Source organism: Fukomys damarensis, unplaced genomic scaffold, assembly GCF_012274545.1.
Source record: "Fukomys damarensis isolate Sample0158 unplaced genomic scaffold, DMR_v1.0_HiC HiC_scaffold_37, whole genome shotgun sequence".
Classification (NCBI taxonomy): domain Eukaryota; kingdom Metazoa; phylum Chordata; class Mammalia; order Rodentia; family Bathyergidae; genus Fukomys; species Fukomys damarensis.
This window is the reverse complement of record NW_022900949.1, coordinates 44,240,541-44,253,753: the sequence shown is the minus strand read 5'-3', so window position 1 is coordinate 44,253,753 and position 13,213 is coordinate 44,240,541. Positions and strand designations below refer to the sequence as shown.

At 40.9% G+C, this 13,213-nt stretch overlaps 1 protein-coding gene across 1 annotated transcript in view; it reads right to left on the bottom strand.

The window, feature by feature from the left end:
- Positions 1-13,213, bottom strand: part of Col6a6 (collagen type VI alpha 6 chain) — a 137,448-nt gene that overhangs the window by 84,026 nt on the left and 40,209 nt on the right. Inside the window, exons 4-9 of the mRNA XM_010625438.2 lie at positions 11,496-12,092; positions 9,721-10,341; positions 7,686-8,246; positions 6,119-6,676; positions 3,198-3,773; positions 521-1,090 (exon numbers count right to left, since the gene is read on the bottom strand). Coding sequence (XP_010623740.1) covers positions 521-1,090; positions 3,198-3,773; positions 6,119-6,676; positions 7,686-8,246; positions 9,721-10,341; positions 11,496-12,092 — 3,483 coding nt within the window. The remainder of the gene's footprint in view (positions 1-520; positions 1,091-3,197; positions 3,774-6,118; positions 6,677-7,685; positions 8,247-9,720; positions 10,342-11,495; positions 12,093-13,213) is intronic.

The window sequence follows — 13,213 nt, the reverse complement described above, 5'->3', positions numbered from 1 at the left end:
TACTTCTTCAAGATACATTTTTCCTTCTATTGGAAAAATGTCAAAATGTGCTCATATTTAAGAAGACAATCATTAACATCTGTGGTAAAATTTCATAATGAAGATATAAACCTCCTGGGATGTTCCCTCCATGTGTAGCCTTTGGCAGCTTTGTAAGCCCTACGGCCAGGCAATCAAAATCCATCAAGTGTTTCTTTCTTGGAGTTTTACCACCTCTGGAACCAGCCACACTGTAAACAATGGCTTTTTCCTCACAACTCTAAAGCTCAAGTGTCCCCACTCACAAAGCAGACATCCTCCCCTTGGAGTAAGGGAGGGGAAAAAAAGACAGGAACTCAAACATCCTGTTTCCCAATCTATAAGCCACAAGAAATCTTTAATAACTGTGAAAAAGTTCACTGTGAAATCCAGAGGTGCAAATCTAAATCTCCAGCATCCCTGGGAGCTGTAGATAGAGCTTGAGGAGAATGTTAGTGTGGGTGTAAAAATGAAGAAAAACAAAGAACTTATCAATACTTACTGCTCTCGCCCCCCGTGGTACAGATGTGGCGAACAATCCTTTTCTTGATCTTTTTCAGTTCATCGAAGTTATGAACTGTGAGTTTTTTATCTGCAGTCCCAGTGATCTGGATGAGCTGCTGCTCATCCACATCTCCGATGCCCACGGAGTAGATGTCCACACCTTTGTGTCTCAGCTCTTCAGCCGCCCGAGCCACCTCGTCTTGGGACCGGCCATCCGTGAGGACCAGCAGCACCTGGGGGGTACCTGTGTTTATCCTGCTGCCCATGTCTGGCCGGAAGTAATGGCTCACCTTCTGGAGCGCAGCACCAATGTGTGTATATCCAAAGATCTGCTGGATATTTTCAATCTGAGATGATACCTCCTTCTCCCCTATGAAAGTTCCCAGGTGAAACTCTGGCCGGTAGCTATCACTGAACTGGGCTGCTCCTATGTGCACTCTTTTGAGACTGACATCAAAGTCTTGGACAACAGATACCAAAAATTCCTTCATCTTCTTGAAGTCACTTGGATGAATGCTATTTGAACCATCCATGAGGAAAACAAGATCTACTTTTTCAATATCACAATCTACAAAGAAGGGAAGAACCACCACCAAAAAAACAGATTGTTATTTTTTCTGTTTTTATTAGTATGTGTTAGAAGCGCATAATGATAACATTTATTGTGTGAGGTTAGTACATTGTGTACACAAAACATCTTAACTCTTTTGTTGTCTTCTCTCTCTCTCCTCCATTCCATCTTTCTTCTCTCCATCTCTTGGTTCTCTTCCCTTTTGAAAAAGTCTTATTTCCCTGCTATGCTTTCTTTAACCCATAAGAGCAAATTAACTGTTTGTAGCTGTATAGAAATGATATTTCCAAAAGTCATGTCTTATCTTATGTGACTCTGTAACTGCATTAATTTGGGAGGGAACAAGTGACCAGGTCATCAAGGCAGCATGAGGCTGACCACTCACACATCCTTTCCTATTGCTCTTGGCTTGTCCATTTGGGCTTATGCCATTTGCATTTCTGAGTTCCCAGAGAATTTGAAATGGTGCTACAGAAAATGTGTTCTCATCTGTAATCTAGCTTAGCCCTTCCAGAAAGCCCAGGGACAGTAGTAGCATAGGGAGGGAAAACACACACATACACACAACACATCAGTTTAGGGACTCAAACAGAAACAGATGGCTTATATTTTTGACTTGGTCTCTGGCCAGTTGAGCTAGAAAATATTTTTCTGTGTCAAGGCAAATTGAGGCGGGTATTTGAAAGCAAACTTTCTGGTTCATATCTAGTTTATTTTTCTCTTCTATCAGCTCCTGTCTGGTCTACACAAGCAAAAATTACTTACTTGATAACAACTATTTTTGAGCAAACAATGCAGTATAACCAGGGACATTTCCCTTATATTAACAAAGCAAATACAAAACAATATGAATATGGGAGAGCATGGCCAATGAATGAGGTACACTTGGCACATAGTTGTGCATGTCCCTTAGCTTTCTGGTAAGCATTATAATTTCCTTGAACTTTCTCAAGGATTCCACCACTGACCTTAGTTAATTCTCACTGCAGCTTCAGAAAAGATTAAATATGTATGAGAGTCCCATACTGTAGAGATTATGGGATAAAGGAAGAGAAGAAGAAATGTACATCCTTTAGGGATTAATTCATTAAATTCTTTTTTAAATCCAGAGTCAAAAAAAGAAAATTCAGTCTTGTTTTTCTGCTCAAATGAAAACTTTCAATACAAAAATGCAATATTATCTTTTACAGTGAACTTCAGAAGGATGGATCAAATTTTAGGTATTTGACACAAGGAAATGAAAGATTTGCCCTTTTAAGTAGGCCCCAGAAAGATTTTGTTAATTATGTTAAAGAAAATTATGGTAGCTGCATGCTAAGGAGATAAACCACATGGAAGCTAAAAATGTTAAATGATTTAGAAAACAAATTACATCAAGATGCTGGGATTGTGGATTATTAGTAATTCACCCAATAAAAATAGAGCATTTTAGTAAAATATGTCTTAAGGAAGAGACTAAGGAAAGTTAATAGCACAAAACCTCCTTCTAAACCAAAAGTGTAAAATGGTGCTGAATGAATGATGAATGAATGTGTCCTCCGTGCATGCAGCCATGAGACCTCTAGCCACTGGAATAGAGGCACAGCACTCCCAACAAGGAAGCCCCACTGTACTTTGTCCTGGAGACATCTGAGGTTGGCTGGACTGAAGTGCTTAATATGGAGCTCCAGACATTTTCAATGAACCAGGACAGAAAATGGTGAAGAAACTGGGGATTTCTAAGCTTAAAAAAAAAAAGACTTCTGGCAACAATCATTGCATCTTGGGAGGAGACAAATTGTGAGTTCTTATGTAAACAGAAGGAAAAGGAACTAGTGCATAGCGAAACAGGTAGGCAATCTGTACCCTCATACCCAAAGTCTGCTCCAAACTAGTGAATTAAAAGAATTTAGGAAGAAGTGAATAGGAAATGTTGTAAAAGTCTCTTTGGGAAAGAGGCTGAAGGAAACATTCCTGAGGTCTTTCCAGCCCTGAAATCCTCTAACACGGGGAGTGCCATGGAATAATTTCAGCTTCTCTCCACTCCAGAAAACGTATTCCTGAAAGTGTCTCCCTCATTTGGTTTTAAGCTAATAATTAGAAAAACTTAATTGATAAGACTTACCTACTTTTGAAGAGTTACAAACACTGGCAGACACATCTGAAAATATCCCCTTCAGGCCTCCAAAAGTCTCCACAAAGTAGTACTTGTCACTGAACCCTGCCATGGCTAACAGCTCCACTGGATTGGCACCGGCAATCCCCACAGCCAGGACAAGAATGCCTTTGTCCCGCAAGGCCTGGGCGGTGGCATTGAGTTTTTCAGCATCGTGGGATTCCCCATCAGTAATCACAATGAGGACTTGGGGGACTCCCCTGTGCAGGCGGCTTCCCCGGGCTTCTGTGAACATGTGGTCTGCGAAGGCCAAAGCTTCTGCAGTGTAAGTGTTGCCTCCCATGGGCTGGTCACCCTGGAGCACCGATATCACCTCCAGTTTTGTATCAAGGTCATCCAGATAAAATAGCACCTCTGGGTCATCGGCATACTTCAAAGCACCAAACCGGACTTGATTCTTGCCCACGTCAGCTTTCTTCACTAAACCGATCATGAAGTCCTTCATGACATTATATTCATCATAGTCAATGCTGCCAGAGCTATCAATTACAAACACAACATCCAAAACTTCAATCCGCTTGCATTCTAGCAGAGGGAGAAAAAGGAAAACCATATGCGATTAATTTTGGAGAGCATGGGTGATCCCCGACTTTAAAAAAACATTACTGCTGTTTTCTCTCTGATGGGTCACATTACCCACCAGAATGTCAGTTCCCTGGATAACAGAGACATGTGTACATTTGTGTCACCAGGACAGTGATACTCAGGTGATCTTTGAGAACAAGATGGGTGATATGACACCTACTGCAGGGGCAGGACGGGATGGAGTGACAATCACAGATCATCACTGAATTTCACAAACCTTTGGACTGGAACGAAAACCACAATTCTGCATCAATGTCCTCAATAAGTGGTTTCTTCAACATTTGCTTTTGTTTTATATAAATTTATCTTTCTATTTTTTAAATCAGATGGATCTTGACATTTTATTCATAAGAAAGACCGTGGGGAAAATGACCAAGTTAAAATGAATTTGGCAGTCCCATTTTCATGGTTCTCCATTGGCCGAGTTTGTAAGGTTACCTTTTTTTCCTCACTTTTGCTTTCTTGAAATACCCATTTTTAGGCCCACTTTCTCCCTAAGTTATCTTAGCACAATACTCCTCCTAACGTTTTAAATCTGAGGTCTGTGTCATGGGCAAGTAAAGCAGGAAGGGCTTGGTTCATGTCCAGCATGTTTAATCTAAAGGAGCTCATCCATTCTGCACCCCGAGTGCCGACTCATTCATCCTGGACCAGTGCAGCGGTTAGTCATTAGGTAGCACATTCTCTCTCTGGGTCTTAGGAAGGTCTGATCCAAAGGTTCACTCGTAATGGAAACAAAGTCTTTGTAGATAGGGAAGGGTGAAGGGGGTGAAGGGAGGACAGGGGAAAAAATAAGATCCCAATGATAAATGCAACTGTATTGTTTGCTTTAAATGTACCAATAAACATAACGGGGGAGGTAAAGGTTAACAGATCTGATCTTCAGAAATGAAGCCATGAGAACATCCTCTCTTTCTTTCACCTGCCTCCTAAGGCTTTCCTCCTTCCTAACTTGCTGACTTTGTGCGGTGCTGCTGAAAACTCAAGAGCCAATGTACTTAACCACTGACCGGAGGCCATGGGTACAGAGATGTAAATCCAATTCCTAGGAAAGGCTGGCTCTACTAAAGAAGGAACAAGGTCCCTTTGGCCTTTAGTTGGCTGCAAAGCTTTCCTGGATTCCTCAGAAGACTGGGGCATGGGGAGATTTCTCGGTGACGAAACCCTTCAGAGTTCATATTTATTCTGATGGGATTTTCAGGGATTAAGAACCAGATGAACCACTCTTTCTATAAAACACTGACCATGGTCATCAAACTCTACTGTGGGAGTTGGACAGAATTATTTGAATAATAAGAAAGCATTGTTTTTCTCCCTTAAAACTCCAGTAAGATCTATTGCCTTCATAGAGACTTTTCAGAGTGGCTCCATCATGAATCCTCAGGGTCACAGGATAAAGCAGCTTCTTGTATTTTCTGACTTTATTGTTCCTATTTTGTTTGATTTTGGTGCCAGAGATGGCACCCAGGGCCTCGTATGTGCCAGGCTGGGGTTCTACCACTGATCTAAACCCCTAGTCCAAAGATTTTTTTTTTATAATTTCCATTTCCTGCAGTATCACAGGAAGTAGGGACTATGCCATTTTTTGAGACATCCATTGCTACACATACTACAGTCATTCTTCATAAGTTTTAGTAAATATCAAAGTGTTTTCATTAACATTTTATTTGACCAAGTACTGGTTTTAGAAACTACAAACCAAAAAATGCACATGTAATGGATGCTATCCAAAGAGGAGCCCCCTTGCCCAGGAAGTGATGCATCTGTACCACCTGCAGCCCACATGTAGCCCAGGGGCCCAGAGTACACTAGGTTGAGCCCCTAGTTCAAGGTAGGACCAATGCTACTGTAACTCATGCTCTAAAGCTTCCTATGAGATCAGGCTACAGCTAGAGTCCAGCTAAAACGACCTCCTTGCTTAGCTCCAGCCCATGCCTTGTCTTGCTTTCCTTTCTCCCCTTCTGAAAGCATTTCCTCAATAAACTACCTCAACCAGCTCTCATGACTCAGCTTCTGCTTTCCAGGAATCTTACCTAAGCCCTAGCATGATTCCACTTCTCATAAGTGAAGAATTCATCACTCTAGGACTATTTGTCTAGAAATCTAGGTGAACCAACATCATTCTTTATTGTCTACTTAACTCAATAAATCAAAGGGACTGACATAGACATTTCAATTAAACAAAAAGCCCACGGTGTTCAAACACAATTCTACTTAGTTCAAGAAGCAATAGCCAGCACATCTGGTATCTGGACATTGTCACTGGGGGCTATACCCATGCCTACCTTCACGGGGGCTGCATATTCCAAAAACAAGATCATCTTCAATATGCTGCAGAATGTCAAAATTCTCAACATAGAAAACCATCTCTGGCCTTCCACTGATCTCCTCGAGCTGGGTGACGTTGGAGCCAAATACGCCTACGGAGTAGATAATTATGCCTTCTTGCCGAAGTGCAACTGCTGGGTCCTTCACTATATCCTGAGCTTCACCGTCTGTGATGAGGATGAGAAACTTTCTGACATTGGGCCGGGCCCCCTTGGCAAGGCTGAAGTATTGAGACACAAAAGTCAGGGCACTGCCGGTCAAGGTGGTTTCCCCAATGTGAGCCATTTGGTCTATTGCATTGGAAATGTCACTTTGGGACATGAATCTGTTGAGTGGAAACTCTTCCTTGTTGACATCACTGAACTGAACAACACCAATTTGCACCTGATCTGCCCCAATCTGAGATTTGCTCACCAAGTTTTTCATAAACATTTTCATTTTAATGAAGTTTTCAGGTCCTATACTGCCAGAACTGTCCACCAGAAACATGATGTCAGCTTTCATGTCTTTGCAGGCTGCATGGGAGGAATAGCGATGTTTATTCAAGTCAACCACATGTACAAAATTAAAAATGAGCAGAAAAATTCAAATCACAAATTATTGAACAATGAATTATGTGTTCGGTAAGGATTATTAGCAGGTAAATAAAGCTCTGGAGGCAATAAAATAACCAGACATTCAGGATTATTCTATTTGTTATTTAGTAATGTCCTTAAGTATATAACTCAGGGTTTCTCAACTTCATCACTGTTGACATTTTGGGTCAGATTATTTTAATTGTGTAGAGCAGTCTTTACACGGAGGATATTGATGATGTTTAGCAACATCCCTGATGTCTTCCTGTTAGATGTTAGCAGCACTCCACAATTATACAAAAAAAAAAATATCTCTAGAAGTTAGCATAAATCCCTTAAGAGGGAAAATACCTTTCTGGTGTTTCTCTAAATGATTTCACTAAGTTTTTATAAAAAATGGAATTTAATTAAATCAAAAGTACTCCTTAAAATCGAGAATCACTTGTGATGTCTAATCACACATATGTTCTAGCAGGGATTTGTGGGAGGAAGCTAGTTAATCCTTAGAAGGGAGACTTCCTCCAACTGTCTTCATTATTTTTTTGTTTGTTTGTTTTTTGGGTTTTTTGAGACAGGATCACTATGTAGTTGAAGCTAGTTAATCCTTAGAAGGGAGACTTCCTCCAACTGTCTTCATTATTTTTTTGTTTGTTTGTTTTTTGGGTTTTTTGAGACAGGATCTCACTATGTAGTTGAGACTAACCTGGAACTCACTATGTAGCCCAGGCTGGTCTTGAACTCACAGCGATCCTCCTGCCTCAGCCTCCTGAGTGCTGGGATTACAGGAGTGCACCACCATGCCCAGCTTCAACTGTGTTCATTATTAATCAGACACGAATCAGAACCACACTACAGTGGGCTCTCATTTTTGTTCTGGAGAACAAAGATAGTTTCACAGTAAGGCAATTTGCAACCTGAACTTGAAAGGCAAAACCACCATTTCTTTTACCTCCTTCGGTACAGATTTCTTGAACAACTTGGTTTCTTATGTCTTTCAAGGCGTCAAAGTTATGCACATAGTATACTCTCTTTTCCTCGCCAGCAATTTCTTGCAGTTGTGTGTGGTTGGCCTCCTTGACCCCAATAGCATAAACACGGATGTTCTCCTCTTGAAGTCTGAATGCAGGCTCCGAGATGCTGTCCTGGGACGCTCCATTTGTCAGGACAACAAGGTAACACGGCACTTTGTTTCTACGCTGTTTCTTTGCTCTCTGCAGAAGCCCTAGTGTAAAGTTCAGGGCTGCACCCGTGTTTGTGTTCCCACCCATCTGCCTGATGTTCTCAATGGCCTTACCCAAATCATGCTTGTTGGAGTACTTATTGATTTCAAACTCTAAGTCCCAGCTGTCTGCATACTGAACAGCCCCAACCCGGACCTTATGGGGGGCAATGTTGAACATCCCTACCACCTCTGACAGAAAACTCTTCATTTCATGGAAGTCGGTGGCCTGGGTGCTCCCAGAGCCATCAATGAGCAAATAGATGTCAGCTTCCTCGGTGTCCACACAACCTGCAAAGGAACCAAACAGCTGAAAATAGCACGTGAGCCAAAGGTAAAAGAGAAAGAGATACAGATGGGAACAACAACAAATAGCTTCTTCAGACAGAAAAAATGGGAAGTAGTTTTCATGCTTAAGAGAACTGCTGTTGTAAATCTTAGCATTCACTGGGCCACATGAATTGTTTCGGACAGCATAAGACTATTACCTTAATTCTCTACCCTGAGTTGGGATAAATCTGGACATAGCAAATAATCAGAAAAGCTTGAAACTGCTTTTTATGTCATTTTTCTACTAGTAAATAACGACTCGGCAAAATGTCAAATGGAATGCCATAAAATGGAGATGGTGTTTAGCAGGACATTGTAGACATATTAAGTACTTCTTCTTGAAATCTGTAACAAAATATTTACTTCTCCCCATGCCTAGTCAATTAATGGAGGAATATGGTCATCAACCTTATGTTACACAGTTATAGTAAGTGTGAAATAAATGACTTTTGTGAATGTACATATATATATATGTATATACATGATATGTATGTATATGTGTGTGTGTTTACACATGCATGGTGGCTCACACCTGTAATTCCAGTATTCTGGAAGACTGTGACAGGAAAATCACAAGTTTGAGCCCAGCCTTGGCAACTAAGTGACTTAGTGAGACACTGTCTCTTGTCTCAAAATAAAAAATAAATAAAAAGCGCTGAAGATGTAGCTTGGTGCCTCAGCCTTGGATTCAATTCCCAATATCACACAAAAAAATTAAAGAAAAGAGGAAGTGGGGTAAAAGAGAGGGAGGAAGGGAGGGAATAGGAGATAAGAAGAGAGGAAAGAGTAGGAGGAAAGGGAAAGAGGAGATGGCAGGGGTAGAGAGGGAAGGGCAGAGGAGGAGAAAGAAAAGGGACGATCAGGGAAATAAAGCATGAGGGCTCCGTTCAATTGGAGGAGGAAGAGGAGAAGAAGAGAAAGAGAATGGGAAGGGTAGGGAAGGCAATAAGGGAAAAGGAAAAACATGAAGAAATGGAAATAAAGTGTTTATAAATGGGGAAGGGAGGGGGGTGAAGGGAGGGCAGGGACAAGGAGAAAAAACAAGAACCAAAACCTGTCATGTAAAGATGCAAGATCCCAATGATGAATGTAACTGTACTGTGTACCTAAAATGGACCAATAAACTCAATGAGAGAAAAAAAAGAGAAAGGAAGAAAAGAGAAATCATGAACAATGGTGTTCTGGACTGGGTATGAGTAACTAACCCAATTTAAGCCACCCAAAAGAGAAAGGAAGGAAAAGAAAAGTCCCCTGGACACTTCAATGGATTTTATTTTCCCCAAACCGGGCTTCATATGATCAAGCTGAAGTAAAAATTAGGCTCTTTCTGCCCACCTACGTCATAACACACAACCCCCCACCTTTTGTATATAATGCACAGAAGATAAGAGAAAAAAGGAAACCTCTGAGCAACCATCCCTCAGTAATACTCTACCAGACTTTAGGGTTTCAGTCCGCTCTGCCAAGACAGAGACGGTGTGCGTGATTTGGTTCCGAAGCTTCTTCAGAAAGGTCTGGTTGTGGGCGGCCAGCTCAGAGAAGGAGCTCAGTGTGGAGACATACTGCTTGGCAGGGTGGGACGCGATCTTCTCCAACGGGGCTTTGCTGGCTTCCTCTATGCCCACGGTGAAGATGGTCACTCCTTGACGCCGGAGGTTGGCAGCTGCCTTCGTCACATTGTCTTCCGAAACTCTGTGGGTCACCAGCACTGCAATCTGGGGCACCCCTTGATTCTTCCGACTGCCTCGGTGTGGGCTGAAGACTTCCTTCTGGACCTTCCTGAGGGCAGCTCCGGTGTAGGCCTCGCCAGCCTGGGGAGAGAGGTTCTGGATCTGGTGGAGCACCTCTGACTTATTGATGCCCACACTCAGGGAACTGATAATTTTGGTCTCATTGCTGTAGGCCACAAGACCAACCCTCATGCAGCTGTCCTTTATATCGAGGGCAGACACACTTTCTTCCAGGAATGCTTTAAGGTAGTCAAAGTTCTCCTGGCTGCCATTGATTGACACATCCAACAGGAACACGAGGTCAGCCACAGAGGGGCCTTGGCAAACTGTGGGCAAGGAGGGAACAAGCAGTGTTAGCTGGAGGCTTGATATCTCTGAAGGGCATCAGAAGACAGGAAGATCACACATATGAGCTTGGTTATGTGCTTCAAGAAAGAGGAAGTGTGCAAAATGATTATGAAGCTGAGATCTTAAGCAAATTCAAATATTGGATCTCAGCTAAGCTTTCAGCTTCATTGTCCTCATCTGTAAAATGGAGCCATAATATTTATCCCTTTGGGAAATTCTGGGATTTAAATGGGATAATATATTTAGTGTAGAGCTTGGTCCATAAAATTTATGTAATGAACAATAGCTATTAAATATCAAAATCATTTAAGCGTCATTATCACCATTAAAATCAGCAGTTATAGTTCAAATATTTCTAAGAAATGCTAATAGAAATATACTTTCAATCATTTTATTTGCAAAAGATGCTAGTAATAGATTCATATTTTCATGGGTTATAAGAAAAGCCTTCTCTAGTATCAGTAGGTAATTATAAATGTCATCTCAGATCAGATTAAGTGGGAATCTTACACCCTATGTTGCTTATACAGACACGGGCTCTGTATGACTGAATTTTTGGCCCTTCTTGCTAACAGAATAGGACAAGACAAACCAGAGAGAGGGTTTGCTGTACAGTCCACACCCCACTCTGACTAAAAATTGCAGGTTGGCCCTGGTCCACGTCCTGTCACTTCTAAAACTTCATCTCTGCAAATTAGGGGCTTTGGACAACTGGAAGTTATTTTGCAGCTCTAACATTCTGTAATTAAGGAATTTACCTGAAAGAGTCAAAGATTTCTTTAGATGCAAATTTATATTTTTTTAAATGAGCCAATAATGATACCACACAGAAACTCTAACCCAGGGAGATAACTCAGAGGTGAGCTGGGTTCCAGGGAGAGGCAGACGTAAATTTTAAGAAGTCTGCAAGAGACATACAACAAAGATAAGTGAAACAGGGAAAAACAAGGCCAGTTCAATTCATTAGATGTTAAATGGCCATAATCATAGGACCCACTTAAACATATGGACATTTTAGGTCTAAAAATGCAGGTTATTTCGAGGAAGGGCTGCTCATTAGATATCAATCCTCCCTTATGTTGATTTTCAAAATCACTTCATCATCACGCCTACACCTGCATCCTATGCCCACCTTCTACATGGATGTCATTGACTGTCCCTTCGCTGTACTTGGTTACATCCTTGATGACTTGTGTCATGTTTTGGGAAAATGTGCTGAGATCTCTGACTGTCCGAAGGTTGAAATAAAACTGAGACGTGGCCATGGCCTTCAGGTTTTCCTCAGAAGCCTCCTGCAGCCCCACCGAGATGATTTTCACTCCATCTTTCTTCAGGGCCTTTGAAGCCTCTTCCACATCATCCTCAGACTTGGCTGAAGCCAGGACCACCAAAATTGGGGGGAACTGCTTCTTGTCTCTTCCATTTCTGGGTGCAGAGAAATAGGTCTTGTGGGCCTCCTGAAGAGCATTTCCTATCTTCAGAGGCCCGCCAATGAACCTGAAGCTCTTCTTGAGGTGGCCCAGCATGGGGTTCCTGCTCCTGAAGGTGTTGAGGTGGAACTCACTGTGAAGCCCGTCACTGTACTGGGCCAGAGCCACACGGTATTTGTTGGCCTCTATGGGGAGACTGCTGATCATTTTGCTGATGAATGTTTTCACCAGTGGAAAGGACTTGATTCCCAGGTGATCTGAGCTGTCCACCAGAAACACCACATCTGCATACTCAGGGCCTAAGGAAACGCAAAGAGGAAAAACAAAATCAAACAAAAACCATGCAAACAAAGCAACAACTTCAAAAATTTCCTTCCATATTTTTATATGGGGAGAAATTTATTTTTTTAGTTTCTTCTCAATGAACCAAACGTAATAGCCAGAAACTGCACATTCTATCCAAAATAAATAATAATAATAATAATAGAAAGAGAAAAGAAACATTTGTTTTGGGGGCTGATTCCTTTATATAACTTCTCACTTGAACTGATCACAAAATTAAGCATTACTTTTACAAAGAATTAACTAAGAATAGGTAAATTTAGAAAAGTAAAAAAAATCATGAGTTTTTATGTACTTAGCAGATAATTTGAGTTCGTACTTTTTGCCTTCAAAATTTGAGCCAATTTACCAACAAGATAAAAATTTTAATTGAGAAACTAGTGCAAATTGGTTTTAATGGTGGAATCAGAGTAATTGTGACTAACATTTTAGCAATGTAACAGGGCACCTGATATCTTATTTTTGTATTCTAACATGTCAAATTGATGAAGTTTAAAAATGACCATATGAAATTGGCTTAACGTAGTTTAAAGTTACCTATAATGTTTTTGGTGGCTCATATCAATAAACTTATAATTGGTAAATTTATTCTTATATAAAATGTGATATCACCAATATATTTTAGACTAGAAAAGGGATTGTAGATTTAGTTTCTATTTAAAAATATAATTTTTGGCTCAGGGACCTAGCTCAGTGGCTCTGCCACCTGCCCTCACAAGCACAAGGTCCCAAGTTCAATCCCTAATACCAATAAATAAATAAATAAAATATTTATATAATTTTCATATAAGGACATAACACTTTGCTGATCATTCAATGTTAGATTTAATTCTAGTTATGTTTTATCTTGATTTTTTTTTTTTTTTGGTGTATGCGTGGTACCAGGGATTGAACTTGAGTCCTTGTGCTTGTTGAGACAAGCGGCAGAACCACTGAGCTAAATCCCCAGCCCTAATTCTAGCTATCTAGAAGGATATATTTATACAATAGAGAATCCCAGGATTCAAACAGCAATGTAATTTACTGGTGGCCCTACTGGTCTAGACCCAATTCTTTTTTTTTTTTTTTTTTTTTTTTT